Source organism: Anser brachyrhynchus (assembly GCF_964034855.1).
Source record: "Anser brachyrhynchus genome assembly, chromosome: Z".
NCBI lineage: Eukaryota > Metazoa > Chordata > Aves > Anseriformes > Anatidae > Anser > Anser brachyrhynchus.
In genome coordinates, this window is record NC_137697.1 from 64641714 (window position 1) to 64666879 (window position 25166).

The window sequence follows — 25166 nt, forward strand, 5'->3', positions numbered from 1 at the left end:
TTACAAGATGCCAGAGAGACACTGGTCTATGCGATTTCAGTGACAACCTGCCCTCCCGCAAGACAAAACGCGTGTTGTTGAACCAGTGATACTGAAACTTCTGTGACCTCTTCTGCTGATTTGTAGCAGCTGATTAAACTGCTTTTGTAAGCACATGTTCACACACAGTGCTGTATGCCCGTGTGGTGTTATGTGGATCTACGGGTGTGTAAATATGAGCATATGTGAACACAGAATACAGAGACACCAGCTCAGGTTAGTAAGCTGCTGTGTGTGCATGAAGTAAAGCTGATCAAGAGTTGGACTTAATGCTCTGCTTTCTTGCCCAGAGTTGGGCCATCGTGTGGTTGGGGTGCACCAAAGCAGGCGTGGTGTTAGTAGCTCTGTGTGGACTGAAATGTGTACTGTAGCGCCTGAAACATGCTGAGGATTGGGACTTCTCTTCCATTTCAAGTTGGTGTGATTTCCCCCCAAAAAAGGGAAACAATGGGGAGAGGTGTCCTGGGGACCAGCCAACTGTGCAACTACTCTTTTAGGACCAAGGACGTCAGCTCCCTTGCCCAAAATTTATCCTTGCTGGTTTGGGTCAGGACCAAATTGCTTTAATCTGTGCAGCCCTATCCCTCAGGCATTGACTGGGGTTGGGCTCGACGGCTGTGCCCAAACACCTTCCTCCCTCAGCATCTCAGTGGAGGCCAGGCGTGAGCTGGGTTGGTGATCATGAGGGGGTTTGGCCCGCGATGCTGGTGGAGAGCGCCTGGAGCGGCTGTGCCAGCAGCAGCAGCACCTGCTGGAGAAGGAGCTCCCTGGTGCTTTGTAACTGCAACTGGTGGACCTAGAAGACAGGGAACACATGCCTGTGAGTGGACGAGGGATGGGAACTCCCCTGGCACCCATCTTCAGACTGGGGCCGCGCCCTGAGCAGGAGGGAGCCCTTGTCACAGCCCAGTCCATGCGTGGGGGGCTGCCGCCTTGTTCCAGCCGCCATTTTGCATGAGGGGTCTGCCATTTTGTTCCATGCCACACAGCTGCTCTGTGATCAGTCCTTGGCCCCACCACATGTGGCAGGATCCCGTGTGGCGTGTGAGAATGGTGGCTGCTGTTTTCGGCTCTGTCATGCCCCTCATCTGCCCATGCCACCACACAGTCCACCTGCAGGAGCTGGCCCCTGCCAGCGTCCCCACAAATACATCAACGTCTCCAAAGTCACCGAGCCATTTTGTGGCCACTCACCTGTGGAGGGAGGTTGAACAGCGAGTGGTGGTGTTAGCTTGTGTTTGTTAAAATGCTTCTTTTTCTTCTTTTGGGGTGGAGGGGTTATAGGTGAAGATGCAGGAGCCTGACCTGGTTGCGAAAACGCTGCGAGCTGTTCTTCACTCCAATAAACATGGCGTGCCCCTGTCAGAACTTCAGAGTGAATACAAACTGCTGACTGGCGAGTGGATTCCCTTCAGGCTCTTAGGACATAACACGCTGGAAGGCTACCTGGAAAGCATCCCAGGAGTGGTCAGAATCGAAGGGAATAAAATGGGAGAGGTAAGCATCCGTGATAAATGAGAGAGATGCAGCAAGCTGGAAATGGCATTCATGTTTGTAAAGTGTACGGAGTTCATAATTTTACCTCTGCCCATGTCATGTTTGGTGTTGTTTGTTTTTTTTTGAGAAAAATAATGTGTGTGGTACACTAATGCTATCAGAGGTAGAATATGTGGCATAGACCAGGTGCCCCTTACTTTCATGAGTCTGCATATGGATCAGAAAGTGCCATTTGCAGAAGGTGGAAGGTTATGGGGACTTTCCCCCCTGTGCAGGACTTCTGGCTGGAAAGATCCTTTGCCTGACAATAGAGCTGTGGTCCCTGTTTCAACATATTTTCCTCTGGGGGATATTAGCGGGTTGTCATGGGAACAAAACGCTTACTCTTGTGCACGTGTCTTGAGCATGCTTTCGGGATGCGGTTCTGGCATCTTTTTCCTACACCAGAACTGTTGTAGGTGCCATTGTGTACAATCCTGACAGTGTTTGCTTGAGGCTTGGTGCTCTTTTTTTTTTTTTGTCAAGAGTTGCAGTGCTGCAGGACTTTGAAGACTTGCCATACAAGTCTGTGAAGAGCCCATACAAGGGAGGTGTTATGATGTGCCTCAGCTTAGCAAGTTTGTGGGGGACAAGCAGTCAGTGCAGATGTCGTGGATCCACTCTTTTATTTGTATTTATGGAGGAGGTGGAGCAGAGCTCAACAGAGACTTGCTGCAATAGCTTGTGTTGTCTGCCAGCTTGGAAGCAGCTTGCCAGAACCACAGGCCTCCTTGTCTGAGTCTGAAGTTTCTGGTTATGAGTTGGAAGGCAATACTATGCCTTTCCGCATCTCTCTTGATGGTTGACCCATTAGCTGTGTGACTGTAGATGATGTGTTAGAGAGGAGAGCTTGAAGCCTCTTGCTGGTTGGAGCCGTTTCTGAAATCTGTGTCAACTTGGGGAGAGGAGCAAGCTAGCAGATGTTTAACAAAATAGTATGGCTGTAACACGAGGTCTGTAGAGACAGTGACTAAGGCCATGTCCATCTACTGGCTCAGCTGGGTCAGGGTGGCATCTATGAGCTCAGAACTAGGTCCTCCTGGTTAGCTGTGAAGAGTGTGATAAGAGGCATCCTTGAACTCTTTGGATTTTATGCAGATGCCTGGAAAAGTGGCCGTGTTCTTAAGCAAGCGGATCCCTTGTTGCCTTTTTGCAACTGTCAGAATTTGCCCTTTTGCAACAAGTAACCAAATCTGAGGTTCTCTTTTGCTTGCTCCAAGTCTGCATGGGCTGCAGCTATGCCAGTAACATGAATGCAGATACCTCTGGGACAGTCTGTGGTGCTGCAACTTAATGCTTCCTCATGGTGGCTCTGGCTAATAGCCATCTGTTTCTAACTTGGGCCTTGCAGGGTGTAATCTGTTATCCTCCCTTTCCCTTGAGAGCCTTGCTTATCCTGTAATGCAACGTATGCTGAGAGCCCTGTGGACACTTGGGTAATGCTAGAGGCGGTGCCTTCCCTGAGGCAGCTGTGAGGAGAGATTGAAATGTAGCTTTACGAGGTAGAAAAAGAGGAAGAAACTAAACAGGGCTCTTGAGGTAGTTCAGTAGGGATCACTTTGGTTTTGGTGTGCTGTTAATGCTCTACATGACTGAAGCAACTAAAAGGAAGCACTCTGAAAACCTGGGAGGCAGAAATTGCTCATGAAGACTGAGCCCATGTTGTTGCTTTATGACTCTCCTGTGTCTGCTATTCAGAATGTGACCTGGGCAGACACTGGGCGGAGGGTAACAGGTGTGGTTGTGTACTAGCAGGGGCTGGGAACTGCCTTGTTTTGAGTGTCTTTTGTGAAGAGTGAGGAGAGGCAGAAGGGGGAGGATTCTTTGCCCTCAGGTGACACTCTTTTGGTTGTATACCTTTTTTAACCAGGAGTGATGGAGGGAGGGTGAGGATGACCAGCAGTCATGTGAGGCAACAGAGGACAAAGCCACAAGAAAAACGTGTGAGGTGAATGAAACAGAAGGGACACTGTAATCAATGATTCAGGGCTGACAGTTGTCCATCCTGAGTGCATCCTCGTGAACAAGGAAATGCCTGTTAGGATTGTGAGGAGGAGTCTCACCCTTTTTTTGGAAATGAGCACAACTGAGCACCTCTCCCAGGTGCCTGTACACTCCTGCAGACAGCGTGGGGGGCATGCACAGGAGCAATTTCAGGTCTGCACACATTAGCAGGGCAGTGATCTCATTGGGGTTACAGAGACCTGTTGTGGTAGCTGACAGCTGGCCCCAGAAGAAGTAGTAGATGAAGTAGGCAACACCTTGAAGCACCTGCAAGAAGCCTCATTTTAGCAGTTCCTTGTCCTCACAGAGGCTACAGCAACCACGAGGTGGTGGGGTTGACGATCTTGAAAGGAGGGGAAAAAAGCAAATGGCAGTATCACAATGAAGAACTTCAGGAGAACTGACTTTGACTTGTTCAGGAGTCTCTTTGGAAGAATCCCATGGGATACAGTCCTAGGGAGAAAAGTGGTCCAGCTGATTTTCAAGGATCTCTTCTAATCTCAAGAATGGTCCATTACAACAAGCAGGAAAAATAAGCAAAGGTGTCAGGAGTCCTACATGGACAAACAAACAGCTCTTGATTAAACTAACCCATAAAAAGGAGTTATGGAGAAAGTAGGAGCCAGGAGAAGTGGCTTGAGAGATATCTATTCAAACATGCAGATGAGGGGATAAGAAAGGCTGCATTCATTATTGACCACTTCAACAGTATGAAAACCAAGACAGAATGCCATCGCCTTCAGAACAGCTCGAAAAGCACTGCCAGTTCTCAGAGTAACCTTCTGTAGAAAGTCTTTGAAATAGCTGGTCCAGGCAACAGAAGAGAATAGGGGAACAGCAGAAAAAATAGAAGGCGGCTGCAGCAAATCAGCTACAACGCTTTGCTGTGTTGCATTTCACCATAGCCTTATGACATCGGTGCTCACACCACAGGGTACAGATCGTTGCACAGACATCTCTGAAAGGGTGAAGCGCTGAGGATTTCAGGTTCACCTTTCCACAAAGGTGAGGCAAGACTCACTCTGGTACCGTCCACTGGATGACCAAGTTCTTCTCTTATTTGAGTGAGTCTTTTAAAAGCGGTAGTGAAGTGTGACCAAATTCAAAGGGAACAGGCTGCTTCTGAGATGCTTTAAAGACAAGTGAGTGCTTCCGTCTAACAGGTGTCCTTCCTGTGTATGCAAAGGAGACAAGTTATTCCACCCAGAGCAAATAAGATTCCAACACGAGGGTCCTGTTGCACTCTTCTGAACATGTCTCTGTGAAGGGATCTGACGAGCTGCTTAGTTTTGCAGGTTCTTTCACGTGCTCCCCAGGGAGCCCATGGATTACAATGGCCATACCTATTCTTCATGGACAGAATTTGTTCTTTCTGTTGTAAAGGCATTGGGTTGAATTGTTAAGAAAAGCCACTCTCTAGCATAGCATTACAGAGTGATCTCATAATAAAGCTGTGTTCCTGCAGTCATCGTAAAGTGATAAAATGGGTAGGAGCTGATGACTTGCAGACTTAAAATGCTTGAAGGCTTAACAGAAAACCACACAGACCAGCTGTAATGTACACACCACCGGTTCATCAGGCAGTCTGTTAATGCTTGTTGTAAGAGGGGTGTGCATTGCATGCTGGAGTCCAGTTTCATCTTTCACTTTCAGTTTAGAAATATTGCGTAGTACAGCAGTACTGGAAACCTCTTGCTCTCAAATAGTATTGGCTAAGGATTAAAATGGAGAGCTGGAACTGGAGGAGCAAAAAAACAAAAACAAAAAAAGAAAAAAACCTAGGCGATGGCTGGAGAAAGCTTTCTAGAATCCCAGGCAGAAAGAAGCATGTTGTGGGCTACCTGAGTGCTGCTGTGACAGCACTCTTAGGAAACACTGCAGAGAATTAACTGCTTTGAAAGGGCACTTCAGTGACACCCTGCTGGCCTTCTGGAACCACCTGGAACTCCGATACGCTGTGTCTCATGCACCCATTGGACCAACAGCAGTTCATCGTGACAGACAGGGTATCGAACAAACCTTGCAGGAGCCGTGCATGAGTCAGCAGGGAGCTCTAGACCTAACTCTGCCCTTAAAGGGAAACTAAGAGTCAGGGACAGAATTGTTTGAGTTGCAAGGAGTATAGAGATACTGCCCATGCAGGGATACAGTTAAAAAAGTTGCAGCCAATATGGAGCTGTATCTGGTGGAGGACATGCAGAACAAGATGAAATGTTTCTACAGGCACATATCAGGGAAAAGGAAGACTGGAGGATTTGGAATGTGGACCTGGTCTTAAAGGACATGGAGGAGTCTAAGGCATTGACTGCTTTCTTTGCCTTGGTTTTCGCTGGTAAGACGGGCCATCAGCCACCCCAAGGCTCCAGAGGCCAGTGGGAAAGTCCAGGGCAAGCCTCAGTGGAGAAAAATTGTGTTAGAGACCACCTAAGCAAAATGGGCGTGCACAAGTCTGTGGGTCTGACACAATGCACACGTGTGCTTAGAGAGCTGGCTGTTGTGAGGCCGTTCCAGATTGTGTTTTAAAGGTCACGGTGGTTTGTGAGAGGTTCCTGAGGACTGGGAGAGACCAAGTATTGCCCTTCTCTTCAGGAAGGATGGAAAGGAGGATGTGAGGAATCACAGGTTGGTTGAGCTGACCTTGCTCCCTGGGCAGGTGACAGAGTAACTAATCCCAGAAGCCTCTTCCAGACACGTGCAAGACAAGAAGACACGTGAGTGTAGTCGGTATGGATTTATGAAGGGAAGTCTTACCTGGGTAACCTGGTGTCCTTCCATAAGGAGGTGACCTGCTCTGCAGGTTCTTAGCGTGGCAATGCTGTTTAACGTACTCATGAACGACCTAGATGAAGGAATAGAGTACCCCCTAGGAAGTCTCCAGATGACTGATGAGCGGAGAGCAGATGGATGTGTTGCCATCCAGAGGGACCACAACAAGTGGAGAACGGGACAACGGGAACACACTGAAGTTCAGCACAGGGAAATGGCAAGTCCTGCAGCTGGGAAAGAATAACTACGTGCACCACTGCGGTCTTGGGGCTGACCAGCTGGAAGGCAACTTGCAGAGAAGATCCTGCTGGACACTGAGTTCACCACGAGCAGCAACGTGCTCTTGCAGCAGAGGAGGCCGACGGTGTACTGGGATGTGTTAGATCATTGCCAGCACGTTGATGGAGGTGGTCGTTCCTCTCTAAATAGACCACATCTGAGGTCCTGTGTCCCGCAGAGCAGGAGAGGCGTGGGCATACTGGAACAAGTCCAGTGAATGGACTCAAAGATGCTGAAGGGACTGGAATGCCTCTTACGTGTTGGAGGGCTAAGATAGCTGAGTAGGATCCTACCCGTGTGTATCGATAGCTGTTGGTGAGGGTGTGGAAGATGGAGCCGGGTTGCATCTCCAGTTCCCAGTGGTATTCAGTGAACAGGCAAGGGGTGTGAAGCGTAGTACAAGTAATTTCATCTGAACGAAGAAAAACCTTTTTTTACAGTGAGGGTGGTCAAGCCCTAGAGCAAGCAGTCCGGAGTGGGTGAAAAGTCTCTGCTCTTGGAGATATTCCAGCCCCAGCTGGACAATATCTGAAGTAATCAGCTGTACTGCATGCTGCTTTGAGCAGGGATGGTTATTGAGGTGGTCTGTAGAGATCTCTTTGATCCTCAACTCTGATTCCTTGCGTTTCACCACTGCACTGGTGAGGCTGTGTATTGAGATGCTGCCAGCCCAAGCTCTGACACCCCCGCTGTGCTTCTTGTACAGGTGGTGACTATGGTGACTATGTGGTATCATTTCTAAGCAGCAGCTCCTCTGGTGGGAAGAGCTGTCCCTCGAAGGACAGGACCTCCCTCCACTGCCTGTGTGGTGATGCAGGTGTGTGCAGTGGAGGAGGAGGAGGGGAAGGGTGGGCTGGAGTGCGCTGCTGGGAGGTCGAGTGCTGCCTTGCTGGTGCCGTTGTCCTCCCTTGCCCGTGTTCCCCTGGGCTCTTGGGGTCAGCCAGGGAGACCAAGGAGAGCAGTTGAGCTGTAGAGGGAGCTGTTGCTGCTTAGCACTCCCTCGAATTTTGACTTTGTACTAGGGCTGTCTCTTTTGGTTGTTGCCTTCCCTGTTGTCAGCAAAGTTCCTTTCTGGAGCTGCTGTTTGCTGAATTTGAGGGGTGTCTGCCACGTCCCTGAACCTCTCCTTCCTTGCTCCTGTGCTGACTTGCTAGGCGTGTATGTGTACCATTTCGCCTGCGTAGGCGTGAGGAGTCCCTTGGGAGTCTGTTGACTCGGTTGGGGATGGAGAAAGGGCAGAGGAGCGCTGTAAAATGATATCGTGGGTCTGTAGGATGCAAGTGGGAAACTGGGCTCTTCCCAGGTAGGGCCCAACCTAAGGAGGGAAGGGATGGAGAGCCTTGGGTGGGTTTAGCTGCCTGCTCTGTTGGTCTCTGAGATGCGCTGTGGCAGCAGAGGGAGGCCGTCTCCTGTGTCTGCTGCTGAGTCCTTTGTCAAGGTGTCTGCTGGCCTCTGAGCCAGCAAATACAGAATTGCTGTAAGCCCTTTTGCTGCCTGCGGATGAGCTTGGGCCTCGGTGACTGTTTCCACCCCCATCCCCTTCCTGTTCCACACAGATGACTTGCCATGCTGTTGCTTGTCCCGAGACCGTGCAGATTGCTCAACTGGTAGCCCGGCAGAGGAGTTCCAAGAAGAAGACGGGTCGGCAAGTGAACTGCCAGATGAGGCTGAAGAACACGTCTCCAGTCGTGCTTGTAGGTAAGCCCCAGGCAGCTGTGAAAGGCCTGCCTTTGCCAAAGGGTTGGGCAGCTGCTGAAGCAAAAGTCTTTTCCCTGAGGTGCATCACTGAAAGCCATGAATTGCATGGTCTCACTGGAAGGTTCCAGGTAGTGGGGAGTGGTGCCAACAGAGGGTGTCTGTGCTTGCAAGCCAAGGTCTGTGAGGAACGCCTTCTCCAACATGCACAAGATTTGGATATTCTTGAAAAAACGCTCTGGAAAGTCGCTTGGTTTCATTTTCAGCTGGTCAAGCTTTTGTGGGAGATGTGGGTGAGTGGGGTGGTGGTGAGAGCTTGATATTAGAGGATGGGCTAGGCCCTTGGCTAGGAGCTGTGCTGCCTTAGTGAGGAGAGGCCCACACAGGTTCAGCTGTGGCTGTCTCTGCAGCTCCTGCTGCTGTTGTGAGTGCCCTGGTGCCCCTACACGGCTGATGTCCAGGACCTGCTCGTTGCTCCACTGTGCCGGTCTGCATGCACTGCTGCAGCTGTTCTCCCCTCACCGTGCTGTGGGTGCTAGGCTGGGAGTGCTGCCCAGGTGCTCAGAGGGATAATAATCCCGCCTGGACCCATGTGTTTCCTCTGTCAGCGTTTTACAGGGGGCTTTTGAGCTTGTTCCTTGGGACTAGAGGAATTCCCTAGGTGGGAGTGAGTGGTTTGGAGATGCAGGAAGAGGGTCAGAGGGGCCCTGGTGCTGTGGTGCCTCCAAAGACGTGTCAGGCTGCGGCTTCTAAGTGGGGACACAGCTTGCTTTAGCTGGCTGCCAGTTGCTGGTTCCCTGCTGTCAGGGCTCTTGAAACGTGGAGTAGGAAGCAGGAGTGCTGTCAGGAGGTGCTTGGGGAGGTGAAGAAAGGCTGCGGATGCTGTGCTTGTGGAAGCTGCCACTGCTTTTGGTTGGTGAGGGGCACCCCTAAGGAGGTCGTGGTTTTAGCCATCAGCATCATTCATAAAGATCTTCTGGAGAAGCAGGGGCTCCTGGGAGGGGGTTACCTGCTGTACACGAGGCCTGTTCGGGTTGGGCGGAGGAGGGCGCTACTCACAGCTACATCTGCAAACTCTTCAGGAAAGCCCAAAGGAACTCTGCGACAGCCCCGGTCTTTGAGCATGCCAGAAGAAGGCGGCAAGAAGCCGGTTCCTCGCGTGCCGAGAGGCAGAGGTGTGGCGTGTGGCGTGGTGAAGCCCACCATGGAGAGTGCCCGGTCTGCCTTGCCTCCAGCCACTGGGGGTGGACCATCCAGAGAGATCCCGATGCAGAGGCACGTCACTGTGGTCAACAGGTCAGTGTGTGTGTGCGTGTGTGTGCGAGAGAGATGCAGCGAAGCGTGGTGGATCCTTGGATGCTGCCACGTCCCGAGTGTACTTTGCGACGTGGGAATCCGGGCTAGAGGCCTTTGAGCAAGTGATGTTGGCATGTGGGTAGGTGCTGGGGAGGGCGAAAGGTGACCTGAGTGGCCTTTCTGAAAGCAGCTCCCCTTGCCTCGGTGAGCTGCAGCAGCGCTGGCACTCTGTGCCTGTGGGGTGAGCGTGCAGGCAGCAGCTGCCCTGCCCCGTGAGCCGGAGGTGCCGTTCAGCTGGGCTGGCACTCCCCGCCGGCTGCGTCTCTCGTGCGTGAGCATCCGCAACGCAGGCGGCTTACAGAGGTGCTGGGCCATCGTTTCTCTTTGTGTGGTGCTTGCTGCTGGCCGGGCCGCCAGCTGACGGTGCAGGGCAGGGTTTGCTGTTCCCATTGTGGCCGCGCCGGGTCTGCCTTAGCCAATTGTGCCGGTAATCCCCCGCAGGCCCTGGGGCCGGTCAGCAGTCCGGCTGGCGTGGCCGTGAGCAGCACGGGGCAGAGCGACGGCCTAATCCTGCCGTGGTGCCTGCTCTTTGGGGCAGGCCCCGTGCGAGAGCAGGAGCGCTCTGCTCCGTCAGCTCGTGTGGGCGCCGCGTGCGTCAGAGGCTGGGGCGCCGGCGGCACGGTGGGGTTGCGCTCCCGCCCCTCGTGAGAGCAGCAGCGGCCCCGGCTTTGGTGCCTGAGCGCAGCTTCTTGGTGGAGGTGATGGCGCTGCATTGCGAGCCTCCGGTGTGCGGAAGGACCTGGCCAGAAGTGGTCTCTGCTGGTGGTGGTTTTGGGGAAGTTTCCCCACTGCGCCGCTGCCACTGGGCGGAAAAGCAGGAGTCAGTTGGGCAGGGAAGGAGGTGGGAGAGCAGCTCCATCAGACATGTCTGGAGTCCCGGGACAGGGACATATCTGGGGGGAGCTGCGAGGCAGGAGGTGAGAGCAGCAGGAGGCAAAGGTTGCAAAGCCGAGGAGGAGGAGAGGAGAGCGTGGCAGGAGCGTGGAGGACTTGGGAGGAGCTGGGAGTGCCTGCATGAGGAGCTGCAGGATTGGAGGCAGAGGCCAGGGAGGATAGAGGTGAGGAGGCTGAGGCTGGGGACCGGGCAGAAACAGGAGCAGTCAAGATCAGCCAGACTGTCTGCACCACAGCTCCTGCCCACAGTACTGCTGGCAGAGCTGCCCCCCTTCTTACCGGCTTCTGTTCCAGCCAGATGGAGGTGCAATAGAAACACATCAGCAGCTCTCTCCACATTTGCAGAGAGAGCTGCTGCAGCAGAACAGAGAAGGGCCAAGGTGTCCTGTTGTGCTATAAAGACATGGAAGCAGGTGCACACAGGCCTTTCCTTTTTTGTGTGTTCAGAAGAGTCGCATTGTTTGAAGCTTTGCTTCTCAGAAGGGCAGAGATCCATTGGCATGGGGGGCAGACAGAGCAAAAAGATCTGTTACGCTTCTGCCCAGGTGAATCTTTGGAAGGCTAGAAGTATTTTTGTGAAGTTCAGAGTTCTGCAGTGCTTGAAGTGGAACTGGGTAGATTACATCCCTGTTCTGACACTTTGAAACTGTGCTCCATTTTTGTTCCTCTCTGCAGGTCCCCCTCTGCTCCTTTCAGGGAACGTCTTTTGTTCTCCTTTCATTTCTAGTGTCTGTTCCTACCCTGCTCAGGAGGTGAAACTGCAATGGAAATGTGCTTTGGCCAAGGTAGCTGTGGAGAAGACATCTTTGGCTGTTGTGAAGAGCCCAAGTGCTGACCTCTTAGCCTGGGGACCTGCTAGAGGTTGTGTTTATGGAGGAGAGGATCACATGCTGTTGTAACATAAGGCTGTGTTGTGGCCCACATAAATGGATTAATTTTTCCAGCTTGAAGCAGGGGTGGCAAGATCCACATCTGATGTTCTTGCTGCTGGGGATGTTCGTGCCTCCAGAGCTGCTGTGGTTGCTTGTGTGGGCTTTGGGGATTGCAGGAGGAAAAGCTGCTTGGAGCCAGGAGGTCCCGGCCTCCAACCAGTTTGCAAGTGAGCAGAGGAGTGACCAGCATCCCCAGAAACCCTTGGCTCTAACCAGGCTCTTTGGTAGCAGGCACGGACCGAGCGGCACCACTTCCTTGTGTGGGGTGAGGTGCTGTCCTGGTGCAGTTTCTCTAGGTTTGTTTCCTGACACGTGCCCAGTCTTGTCTCACACCTCCACTGACTGAAGTGACAGCAAAACATGTCTGTGCTCTCAGGGTTCCACTTACGTGTCTTTTGTTTTCCCCCTCTCTTTGGAGCATCTCTCCTGCGATGGCAGACCTGTGCTGTTGGCTGTGGCAGGATGTCTTTCCACTGGGCAGACTGAGTGCTGACCCCTCCCGGTGTTCCACCCTGCACCTTGCAAGCCCTGCAGCGAGGCAGCAGATGGAAGCTCTCTTCTGGTTCCCAAGTCAGTCTGCCACCTCTCCGGTGCTCTCTGGTGTTTTGCTGGGAGATTTTTGTGACCATAGCTTCTGGACTTGCTGCAGCTTGGCCTGGAGTGAAGGGAACCCAGCGGTTTCTCCTCCCTACTCTATCACACACAGATGATGAGGGAGAGGTGCTGAAGGTAGCTGCAGTTGCGGCAGGCTGTTTGCTGCTGTGCTCCCAGGCCTTCCTGCAGATGCTGTTGAGGGGTCGGAGAGGCTGCCTTTATATCAGCAGTCAGTTAGCAGTCTAAGCTCATGCCAGCGTGTTGCCCTGAGCATGCTGCTATGGCCCTGCAAGCCCACAAGAGACAGACTTTGCTTGTAAAGCAAACCACTGGGGTCACTGAAGTCGGAAAGCGGTGGCACAGATGAAGGCAGGTGGAGATGCTTGGTGACCCCTGTGCTTGGACCAGCAGGCAGCGTTTGCCGTTGCCTGCCACCTGGCCCCTCTCCTGGCATTGGTCTCTGGCCTTTGGACAGTGCTGAGTTTGACGGCGTGGGCCTCGGCAAGGTAAGGTGATAGGCAGGGAAAGGCATGCCTCTCCTGAAGGAGCGGGCTGTGGCTTGTGGGCTGAGGCAAGTGCAGCTTTGTGGCTGTGCGTGGGCACGTGGCAGGGCTGCATGGCTGGCCAAGCATTTATTTGTGAAGAGCCTGGCTGCTGATCTCTTTTGTTGTTGTGGTTGGGAGTCCTCTTGCTAGGAGCACTTTCCAACAGCTGGGGAGCATGAGGCCTTGCAGGCCGTTGAGTTGTCCGTGTCTGCATGCTGGTGGCACGTATGTTACCCCCGTGACTGTCTAGTTCTGTTCCATCCCATCTTCGCGGAGGTAAGAGTGTAGCACATCACAGGATCCTTGTCTGATCGCAGGGCTCAAAACTGGTGGTAGCTGGGCACAAAACTCGTGTTAGCACCACTCTGCTCCGTGGGAAGCTATTGAACCACAGCATGAAACACAGGAAGATATTCGATGAAGTGTGTTAATACTGAGATGATCCCAAATCCAACTTTGTCGTATATCTCAACACAAGGGAAGCATCTGTCCTCTGTTCCAGGCTACTTTCCAGGGTGTTCCAGAGGGCATGGCTGGAGAGGAGAATATCTGCACTTGTCTGCACTAGCAATGGTGGGAGATGTTATTTATTTATTTAAGTCTGTTCCTTTTGAGGGGACTGTTTTCTCAGGTGACTGCCCAGTTTGGAGTTGTCCATATTTCCATATTTATTTACTTATTTACGTATTTATTTACTGGTAAATAAATGTATGGAGAGGTGGTTGCAGGAGAAAGGGATCCTGGCTTTCTCTTAGGGTCTACATGACCAGTCACAAGGCACCTAAGCAGAGACTGTGCTGCCACTTTGTCAGAGTACATGGGCTGTGCCCAGGAGATAGGTGTCCCTGTGATGTGTCCAGAGCATGGAAGAGTCTCTTCGTGTATGCCACAAGAGCTGTGTGTGAATGTCTGTTTGGGTTTGGTGTGGGTGACGTTTACCTTTGCACTTCTAAGTCTCATCCCACTTGTGTTTCATAAATGTGCTTGTAGTTAATCTGCTGCTCAGCACTGCTGCTCTGTTCTCTCTGGCTTTTGAAAATGACAGCACTGAACAGTAGCTGTCGTGACTACTAATGTTGTAGGACTGGTGCCGGTACAGAAGTACTGTTTTTGGTTAAAGTTACAACACGTAGCTGGGAGCAGTTTTGTCCTACCTTCAGACAGCCCAGATGAAGTTGGGAGAATCTCCACTGGTGTTTCTGTGGCTGGTGGTTTCCTCCAGAGCTATCCCTGGACTCCAGAGTTGACCTGTGTCCTCACTGGCCCGGTGGGCAGAGACCATCTGCAGAGCCAGCTCTGTGCATGTGCCGTGGTTGCTGTGGTTTGGAGCTTCCTGGGGTTCACAGCAACTTGACATGCTTGTGTGGTGGGCTGCGTTGGTACGTTTGCCACCCTGATTGCTCCACTGCCATTCTTCCTTGCATATGTGCCTTTGGGAAGGGCTTAGTCCTGGCTTTGAGCTCTTTTCTCCAACTCTTACTCCTTCTTGCTTGCAGTGTAAGTGGCATACTCCATGCTGTTGTGACCTCTCTGCAGTCAGGAGCTTATTACACTGAATGTGTTCCCAGTATAAAGCTGCTGCTTGCTGGGGGAGATCAGAAGAACACCTGGAAGTATGCCGTTTGTACCCTTTGTGTCGGAGACCTCTCCAGAGAGGAATGTGTTTAACAGTGTAGAGGCAGCATCCGCAAAAAGGCTTTGAGTTCCAGTGTATTTTAGGTGTGCTGCTGACTTCTGAAGCCTAATGCTTTCAGGAGATTGACATGGCAACCAAGAAGGTGAGTGCAGTCCTGTTCAGCAGCAAGACTGAGACACCAGCCAAAACAAAGACCAAATAGGGAGGCTCAACATGTCAAATGTTAAGACTGCCATCTGTGTTGCTGGGCCTGGATGCTCTCCTTTTGCTAATGTTGTCTTACCATGCGTTTTGTTCCTCCCAGTGGTCAAGGTAGTAAGGCAAACTAGAAACCACATGTTGATTAGCCTTGCTATTGCTAATCAAGCTGTCTTCCATGTTAGGACAGTGTGAGTTTGCTCTTGTGCATAGGGCCAGCAAGAAGTTTGTGGACTACGTATTATTTAATGTATAGGTCTTGTGAGCAAATGGAATGCTCTTCAGAGCCAGGAGAATGATTTAAAGCAGTTCTATTTTCAATTTTAGGTCTGAGAAGAGACTGACTGTCCCACCACGATTTCAAAAGGAGCTGCAAGTTCACTTGTCCAGAAAGTCTTCTGTTGATTCAAATGGTAAGTTTGCCCGTCAAGCGAGTTTTTTTTTTCATGCTACTGGGATTAGATTGGGTATAGTCTTAAAAAAAAAAAATAATCCATTTCAGTACTTCTTTTGAATGAAGACAGTTATGGGTAAGGTATGAAGTTCTGTGAGTGAACCCCCTCACTTTGACTTCATGGTGCTGAGGGAACGTGTGCGTGCTTGTCTGCCTGTTTGTTTGTGTCTTCTAGGAAAATCTTTGTGTAGTAAATGTAAAAGCCAATCACATAGTATGAGTGAGTAGCTTGGAAACTGGAGGAGTATGCTTAACTTCACTGCCAGGGTATGGATATAATAGAGGAGGGTCAAATCTTGGCTTTCAGAAGTAAACAGCCACAGAAATCCCAGCACACTAACCTGGCTGTCCAGAAGATGTCCTTCTGCCTGCCTGATTCACAGTGGCTGTGTGGTGGTGAGGCTTGGCAAACGATGGTTGCTTTCCCTGGGACCTGCCAAGCTGATTTGTGAAGCTACAAGTCTCGTAGTTAATGCTCCCCTCCAAGGCGGAAAAGGGGTAGAGATGAGGGAGCACTCAAGCTAGTGATGCGAACCTCCAGCTGGGATAATGACTGCCTTTCTCCTACACACAGTGTAGGAAAACCATCCAGAGTAGCTAGACAGCTGCTGTCTATTTCCCAGCTCGGCTGGAGGGGTTCCTTGCATGAAGTAGCATAGAAGGACTGGGTGCTGGATTCAGACTCTTGCTTATGACATATATTAGAATAAAAGGTGAATCTTTGGTCTGTTTTGTACATCTCTGACTTTAGAAAAATAGTATTTGATGTTTTGCTGAATCTTTGTTGTTGTGTTTGTACTCAAAAATAAACTATCTTCAGTCTGTCTTGGGATACTGCCTCAGTGCAGCCTCTCAGCAGCAGTATGGGTAAAGGTTCTGTGTCATCTTCCAGGATCCTTCCTGAAAAAGCATTTAGCACCTTCTTAAGAAAATAACTACGGTGATTGAAAAATTAGCTTCAGGCCAATTAGTTACTAGATGTCTGATGCTTCCATGGGTCTTTACAATAGAAAGTAACTCGAAACAGGTGTGTTGTACAAGTGTGCAGCATTTTAGAGTTGGTGTTTTGCTGGCAGCTTCCATATTGAATTTTAAGTAGGTGAGTGAACATCTGTCTCTGCTGATAAGACTGTTTACTTCATGGTTGTATTTTTATTTAACAGACAACTTAAATACATCCATTGTGGAAACACATACTGCTGCCCCTGGTCGTTCTGCACCTAATATTAATGAAGTCCAAAACCGCATTAAGGAGATCTTGAACAAGTACAGGAATGGTATTTGGGTATCGAAGATGGCACAGATTTACCAGGAAATGTACTGGGACGAGCTTAGCACAGCAGTGCTCAGTCAGCTTGAGCACTGGCCTCATGTCTGCACAGTAAGTATTGAATATCATTTTTGTGGAAGATGTCAGTGCCCTTCAGATTTCAGTGCTCATTTGCCAAATGTTATTTTAGGTAGCCTTGCATTTCTTTCAAGATATGTGACAGTTGTGTTTAAAAAAAAAATGTCTTTGAAACAACATCCAAAAAGTCATTCTTGACTGGTCTGGCATTGTTTTGGAGAAGAAAGGTCAGCCTTTGTGGCCTCCTGGTGCAAGTGCTCAGTGTTGCTGAGTTGCCACCTTTGACACCAACTATAACACTGACAACACTGACAACCCAAACAATAACTAATGACACTTCCCTACCATGCAATGTTTTTTTATTTTCCTCCTTTGCATTTTGCATTTTTTATTTTCCCCCTTTGCTTTTCCACATTGCGGGGCCTTCTTTTCCCTTTCTAAATCTTTGAGCTACCAGAAAATTCTTTAAGAACAGTCTTAGGTCTATCTGTAGTTTTTATCTTCCTATGGACTTTTTATCAGGTATTTCCTGCATCTTAAATCAAGATTATATGATTTTTGTTGTGTAAGTTAGACTTATGATGCAATTAGTTGAAAGTTAAGTGATAATGTTGAGGGAAGGGGTTACAGCTCTCCTCCTTCCTGCCCTCCACTGATGTCAGTTATCTCCTGCTTACCAGGGGTATCTTCGTCCTTTGTATTAGGAACTGGCATCAGGCTGAGCCTATGCTTACAGGTCTGCCTTGTTGCCATCACCACTGGATCAAGGATCTTCAGTCTCTGTGCTTTTGTCCCTTCTCTGCACTGATCGTTCCATTTAGGGTTTAATGCTACTTTGCACCAAGGCTTTGCTTAGCTTTATTTTAAAAGGCCAGTTGTATCAGCGAACTTCAACATCTGTCAAACCAAGATACCAGAAGGTTTTTAAAGTAGTGAGAACCTGTCTGCTTGAAGTGACTTTCATTCCGTATTGCTAAGTGTTTTATCATAAACGTTAAATAAGATTCACTGGTGATAAATGCTTGCTCTTCAGGAATAGCAGCATTTGCATGCTATTAGCACGTTGTTCTAACACATACATAAAATGCATTTGTCACATCTTATTACAGACAGAAGTAACTTACGCAAATGGCGGCAATTTGTTTTGATGGTTGATGATCAGCTCCTATGTTACCCATACAGCAGGCTGTTCTGACTTAGTTGCTTAATTCATGCAGCAAATTTTAGTCTTATCTTTTTCTTAGCTAGTATTCTAGACAAACATTCATGCAGGATCTTCTATCTGTATCTGCTTTCTATTTGCTTGTTATCTGTTGGGTCTTTCTCTTTTTTTTTTTCTAGCAAACAAATACATTCATTTTAGTGTAAATAAGTGGTCATTAAATCTGTGGAAATACTCTAACACAGCAAGCTCAGTACCACAGCAATCAGAGCTATCAAGTTGCCTTGACACAGTCAGTCTTATTGTAGAGGACTGTTAATGAGCCTGTAGAGTCCTGACTCGGACACTTGATTGACTTGTGTAAAGAATACTCATGGCTCTGGCATGGAAAAGTTTGAACTGCAACCCAGGCTGCCTTGTATGAAGGCTACCATGCATGTCTTATACAGTGTTTATTTCTGGTTCAAACAAGCATCCTGCGTGTGCACGATGATGTAGATCCTTTGAAATGCTATAGGGCAGAGTCACAGAATCACAGGATGGTTGATGTCGAAAGGGACTTCTGGAGATCATCTAGTCCTGCCTTCCTGCTTAAACAGGGTCAGCTAGAACACATTACCCAGGATTCGTTCCAGGCAGCTTTTGAATATCTCCAGGGAATAAGACTCCATAGCCTCTCTGAGCATTGATAAAGATTCCATCACTAGTTTCTGAATTACTTCTGCCTCTTTTCATAGTTACAATGGGTGTGTCTGCCAGCCTCAGAACAGGAAAAAATCCTGGTGTTTCTCTCAGCATCTTAAATAGACAACACACATTCTTACTGAATGTCAACTGATCAGTAGTAGCTTAGTGAGCCTTGTATTACATTTTCAGTGTCACCAAACTAATTGTTTGAGGTCTCTGCCCTGGACAGTGTCACTTCTTAATAGTTCACATCCTTAACTTTTTCTCTAGAAAGAAGGAATTTCATGCTTCCCTTCCAGGGAAATGATCTTTTCCATGTTTAGGTTACAACCAAGAGTAGTGGAGAAGTTTCCTATCTAGGGAGCTGAAGCCTCCAGAAATTGCTGTGATTTACAGGTTGATGGCCTTGCTTTCAGTCAAGAGGACCTACTACGACTCTTGGTGACTGTTATCCATTGGTCTGCTACCTCCCTTCTTTGGGTTAGTCTGCTTGAGCATCTTTCTTGTAGTATCTCATTTTGCACAGCTAGACAAAAAAGTACAAGGTAATTATTTAGTAGCTATTACTTACTGAAGTTTGGCTATAATCTATGAACAACTGGGCTGAGAATAAATAGGCTGATCATCCTTACACAATAACAGAAGGTCTATTGCTGGCCGGGCAGATCTCCGTCAGGAGCAGAAAGATCTGTTTCAACAGCTCTGTCATTCAGATCCTCAGTGTTGCTGAATTGTCTGCTTCTATCGCCAGCAAGACTACTGCTGTGGTGGATCCATCTGACTGGTGGTGACTCACACCTTAATTTTTTCTTTCAGAATCTTACACCTTCCCATTTGACAGGTTACTTTGTCATGCATCTTTGAGCTGTTAATGATACTCATTTCAGTGATCCTATCCCTGTTTCATTTCTTACCTTTCTACAGATTTTTTCACAAGTCTTTCTCACAACTTAACAAATTTTTTTTTAGAACTCTGAGCCAAAGTTGTGTAGCTCTGCTGTGTTTGGGCTTAGCCTTGAATCCTTGGGATGCAGGCAGCTGAACCTCTGAGAGAGAGAGGACACTACAGCAGAGGTATGGGAGTGAGAGGGATGCAGACGTGTAAGCAGACAAGTTCATTGTTTTTTGGAAGCCACAAATGATCAAAAGGTAACAATTTACTTTTGGTGCTGTCTGCATGTTTTGTGGTATCTTTTGAAGTCTCCTTATAAACCTCCTTACTGAGCAGCATGTATGTTTTAAAGAGTTTTTCCTTGCACTTGCTCAGCTCTCCTCAAGTATCTGAACTTCTCTGCAAGTCACCAAGGATGGGATGATTCAGGAAAGATGAAATTCCTACATCTTTTCTCAAAACATTTAGTTGAATTTCCGAGTTTTCTTTCAAAACCTTTTAGAGAATTACACAGTCCTAGGGCAATAGGAAAGGTCCTTGCATGAATGTGTAACTAGTCTGAGACTGTAAACGTAACAAAACTGAAATGGTTAATTTTTCAGAAAGTCAGGAAATCATTCTGGAGTTTCACAGGGCTGCAGTTGGATGCATGCTGGTCAGGACTGTCATGTTGGTAAAGGGTGTGAATACATGCTGAGCTGGTTGATGAGGCAGGGCTGTTCCAGGTTACAAAGACCCTGGCTCTCCGAAGAAGTGCAGAACTCCCTAATACCAGATGGCTGGCCCAGAACATTGCAGCTGAAACTTAACTACAGCAACTACAGTCCTACTGGAAGGACTTTATTATTGCACATAAAATTGTGGGTTCCGAGTGGACTGTTAAACTTGGGAAAAGTGATGTTGTCTTTTATAGTAACTTCATGAAAGTGTTGGGTTGGAAAAAATGCAAGTGAAAGGAAGCACGCAAAAAGCAGTAGAGAACAAAAGAACAAACTCTGTGCCACTGGGCAAATGTTGTGCGACTGCATGTCAAGATCAGATGTGCTTCTCCAGACTCCATCCAGAAAATACTGAAAGACTTCCTGAGAGATAAAGCAGAATGAAGGGGTGATTCAGAAGGATGACCAGGGTAAAGATAAGTAATGGGTACTGTATGAATAACAATTAAGCTAATTGATTTAGGTGGGGAAAGTTGGAGATACAGGCTATAGAATAATAAGAGACCTAGAGAAGGTGAATTGGGAGTGATCATCTTGGGTTCAAAAGCAACTGAACACATTCACAGGATAATCCCTGGCATCAGTAGTCATGAACTGCTTTATTCCAAAGAAACCCACCAATCAATAGTGCTTGAACCATGGGATATCTGAAATGTGAGGAAGAGGTGTAATTACAGTTGTCCTCTACCCTGTGGTTTTTCCTAAGTACCTGCTGTTGTCGAAGAGGCTGTCAGGCTAGGAAAATCTTTTGCTCTAACCCAGTCCAGCTGGTTTAGTCTGAACAACCCCGGATCTCTTAGCCTCTCTTCACAGGAGAATTGTTCCATCTCTCTGATCATGTTTGTGGTCCTCTGCTGGACCTGTCCTAGCAGGTCCATGTCCTTCTTGTGCTGGGGACACCAGAGCTGGGTGTGGCACTCCAGCTGGAGTCTCACAAGGGCAGAGTGGAGGTGAACAATCACCTCCCTCGACCTGCTGGCCACGCTGCTTTTGCTGCAGCCCAAGCTACGGTTAGTTGGCTTTCTGGGCTGCAAGCGCACATTGCAGACTCATGTTGGAGCTTTTCATCCACCACTACCCCAAAGTCATTCTCTGCAGGACTGCTCTCAGTCAGTTCATCACCCAGTCTGTATTCATGCTTGGGATTGCCCTGCCCCCAGGTACAGGACCTTGCACTTGGCCTGGTTGAACTTCATGAAGTTTGTACAGGCCCACCTCTCACGCCTGCCCAGGTCCCTCTGGATGGCATCCCTTCCCTCTAGTGTGTCAGCTGCCCCACTCAGCTAGCTTGCTGCCATCCACAAATTTGCTGAGGTTGCACGCAATCCTACTGTGTATGTCAGTAATGAAGAAGTACTGGTCCTAGTACAGACCCTTTTAGGGGTACCACTCATTATTAGTTTCCACTTGGACATTTGTATGTTGACTCTAACTCTGGTTGCATCCATCCAGCACAGTTTTGGGCTTCCTAGTACAAAAGAGACATGGGCATAACGGAGAGAATCCAGCAAAGGGCCACAAAGGTGAAAGTACTGGAACATTTTCCTATGAGGACAGGCTGAGAGAACAGGGACTGTATAGCCTAGAAAAGAGAGATGGCTCAGGGGGGATCTTAACAGTGTCCATAAATACCTGAAGGGAGGGTGCAAAGAAGATGGAGTAAGTCTCTTTCCAGTGGTGGCCAGTGACAGGACAAGAGGCAGTAGTCATAAACTGAAACACGGGAAGGTTTACTTTGTACATCAGGAAACACTTCTGAACTGTGAGGGTGCCTGAGCACTGGCACAGGTTGCCCAGAGGGGCTGTGGAGCCTTCCTCCTTGGAGATCTTCAAAAGCCATCTGGATGTGGTCCTGGGCAACCTACTCTGTGTGGCCCTGCTTGAGCAGGGGCTTGGACTGGATGGCGTCCAGACATCCCTTCAGACCTCAGCCCTTCTGGGACTGTGATGAGTTATTCTGTTTGAATCAGTTTGATGGTTCTGATAAGTGTGTGTTAGAGCAGTCTTTGAGGACCTGTTGTATACCAAGAATAATGGAGCCAGGCTTTTGCGGTTTGCCACAAAATGAAGATGTTCTGCATCTGCCATTGAACACTACTCTCCATCGCGCATTTCATTGCCCTGCCTTGCAGAAGAACGGCAGAAAATAGCTGCATGTGCTAATTGTGAATAGAGGCTTGAAAAACGTCACTGAGTGACACTTTCTGACTAGAAACTCATTTCAAGGTGTTTTCTCCACTTCCTTCCTGGAAGATATCCTGATGCTCTAGGGAGGTTGCCAGCATACCTGCTTTTTCATCGTCATTGTGCACAGCATTTAAACGAGACTCAGCCTTACCTAGGTCATTCTGGCACAGCAAAGTAGATTGTCTTTTGATTTTTTTATATATATGAGCATAGTGGTTTAGTAGCACATCATCAAGCATACTTGTACAAAGCTTTCTTCCTAGCAATACATACAGGAGTTTGTCTGCCTTCATTACTCTGTATGTGTATATGAAAAGGAATTGACTTGTTCTTCTTTTCCATTCTACTTGGCTTACTCAGTTGCAGTGTCAGTATTTAGCCTGTAATCTTTTTCTATTTGAAGTTTTATTATTTTGGACTCCAGATTTTAATTTTTAAGAGCTCCCTCTGTTACTCAGCCTTAGGACAAACTTGTTTTTCTTCTTTGTAGCATGATTCAGCCTCTGTTGCCCTTGATAATACATTCTGACAGCTGTTGGCACTCTTGTACTAACAGAGAAGCAATAGCAGGCATGGTGTGCTTGCAAAGCAGGCCTGCCAGCCATATTAATAGGATGGACCTTGCAGGTAAAGCTATAAGCTCTGCTGCATACCAAGTTGAGACATTTGTGATAAAGAAAGGTGGCTGATTTGAAGAGTTGCTCACAAATGAAGCTTTTTGCTTATAATTAAAGGCTTCCACAGTGGTGTGCATCCTTGAAGGTCTCTTGGCCATAGTAATGACTGGCAAAATCTGTTTCTTCTTGAATATTAGTTTTTGTGCAAGAAATAGTAGCCCAATGATGTCCACCTGAGCTAAATCATACAGAAGTACGTTGAAACAGCTTACTGAAATAGGGGCATTTTCCTGCCTCTAAATCATTGGCTCAGTCAGCATCTATCTACACTCTCTTCAAAACAGAGCTTCAATACCTAGAGGACCTCAGAGCTATTATTGGAGTTAAGAGGCTTAAAGGTTGGCAAGGATCTTCTCTCTTTAGTCCGCTGCCAGTCTTTAGCGTGTGAAGTTTAATAGTCCTGTCAGCTAAAATGTATTCAGCTCTCTTGCAGCGCTAGTTAAACAGCTAGCCAAGAGACAGGGTGCCTAAAGGTAAACTTAAGCCTCCAGCGTCTTTCAGGATGATCTACAATACGTTCCAACGCAGCCTTCTTGAACAGATCGTTGTCCTGGTAATGCCAAGTACTTTCTGGAACTAGAAGTTTCCTTGGTTGGTCTTTTAAGCAAATTCCTTAGTCTTATGCGTGACCACTTTATTAAGTCCTCTCTGTCTAGGATGCCATTACTTGCCAAGATAGTGTGCCACGATTCTTTTTCTAGGCTATTTGTTATAAGTGTGCAAGGGTTTGTTAGTTGTTTGTAATTTTTTTTTTTTAAAAACCAAGCTCCTTTCTTTGGCTGAGGTTCTAGGGGCACAGTAAGATTCCTCATGCCAGAGGGTACAAATGTGTCTTTTGGTGAAGGGGTCATGACATTTTGTATTACTAATGGTATTGTCTTAATAGCTTCTATGAATTACTGCCACGGTGTATTTTGCAAAGACTTAGTAGAGACAAAGGATGCAAAAGAGGCCATGGTGCTCAGTCCTGTTTGGCATGGTGTCTGCTGGTGAGATTTGCCCTGAGGGCTTTTTGGTCCCTTAGCCTGTGGATATAATTTCTGGGAGTGAAATGTCACTCACAGTTCAGGAAGATGAAGTTAGGAACAGCTGAAGCTGGTTGGGTGTGGGAGCTGGCTGATCTTTGTGGGGTCACTCTCTACCATGTTGCAAGAGCTCTAGCAGCTCTAAGAGATTCCTGAGACCAGAGGGGGAAAAAAATAAAATCAGACGTTGCACTCATTTGCCAAAAAGGGCAAGGAGAAGGATTTGGGAAACTGCAGCCTAGACAGACCCTGTTCCAGCCTGGAGAGGATTCCAAGAGCAACTTCTTTGGAAGCACGTAAAGGACAAGAAGAGCATTATAAAAGGTGGCCGGGGATTTGCCAAGGGCAGATTTCTCATCAGTCCAGTTGCTTTCTCTGAGGACATGAGCTCATAAGAGCAGTGCGTGATGTTTCCTTTGACTTTATAAAGGCCCTTGACACAATTGCTTATAGTCTTGTTCACCGTGTAGTGTTGATATACAAATCAGATCAGTGGACTAAAAGGTGGGGTGGAGAACTGGTGAGACATCTGGTCTCCGATGGTTTTCAGCGGTATGAGGTGCAGTGAGCACTTGCTTACAAGGGGGCATCCCTTCAGGATTGATGCTGGGCACAGGTCTGTAACTGCTTTCTTAGCAGGCTCGGTGAGGGGGTGGAGTGCCCAAGCAAATGCCACGTCCTGCCCCTGGCTGGAAGGAGCCCGGCAAGCAGCACGTGCTGTAGCTGACTGGCAGGATGTAGCTGTGCAGCAAAGGCCCTTGGAAGTCTTGGTGGGCAGCAAGTCAGGCCGGAGTCAGCCAAGGGCCCTTGGAGCACAGGAGGCTGACATCAGCCTGGCTGTCGTAACAAGGGTTTGGGAAAAGGATTCTTCCCATTTTGTCGTCACTGGTGAGCCTGATGCACCTGGCATCCTACATCTAGGTTCAGGGGCTGCCCGGGATAGAACAGGGCAGACAAACTGAATGAAGTCAGTTCACAAATGTCCTCTAAATGAGGAAATGTCCTCTAAATGAGGAGGTGGCTAAAGAATAGCGTGTCCAAGGAAAATTTGAGAAAGGCCTTTCCTCAAACTAAGGAAGAGAAGGCAAAGGGGAGAGAATATAGAGCTAGACTATCTTGGTGGTGCACAGGGGTGGGACAAGAAGCATCAGTCAGGTTGCAGCTCAGGACGTTCCCAGCAGATTGGAAGAGTCCTTAGTTCCTTAACAGGGTGCTCGAACTCTGGAAGAGAAGCTATGGGATACCTGCCCTCAGAGGTCTTCCCAGCTCAAATGCATGAGGCTTGGAGTAACGGGAGCTAGCGGGTCCTGCTTTAAGCAGTTGGCTGGATTGTGTGGCTGCCGGGGTGCCTTCCAATTGAAATTTGTGTTACTGTTTGCAGGTCTTGTGTGTTTTGCAAGCTGCGCTTTACCCTGGATCTGTCCTCCCTTACCAGTGCTTGTGCTTGTACTTGTAGTTAAATATGTTGTGGAATAACTCCTCCTGGAGGGAAAAGCTTCATCTGTGTATGGATAAAATGCTGTGCTTGTTGAAGAGGCTTT

The 25166-nt window shown here is 48.4% G+C and overlaps 1 protein-coding gene across 4 annotated transcripts in view; it reads left to right on the forward strand.

The window, feature by feature from the left end:
- Positions 1–25166, forward strand: part of TDRD7 (tudor domain containing 7) — a 45541-nt gene that overhangs the window by 1300 nt on the left and 19075 nt on the right. For 2 of the 4 annotated variants that reach the window (XM_080573040.1, XM_080573039.1), the window contains exons 2-6: positions 1324–1536; positions 8181–8322; positions 9402–9615; positions 14802–14887; positions 16092–16309. In XM_080573040.1, coding sequence (XP_080429166.1) covers positions 1330–1536; positions 8181–8322; positions 9402–9615; positions 14802–14887; positions 16092–16309 — 867 coding nt within the window. In that variant the 5' untranslated portion in view covers positions 1324–1329. Of the gene's footprint in view, positions 1–1314; positions 1537–8180; positions 8323–9401; positions 9616–14801; positions 14888–16091; positions 16310–25166 lie in introns of all 4 variants that reach the window. The other 2 variants (XM_080573041.1, XM_080573042.1) reach the window with 1 other exon arrangement.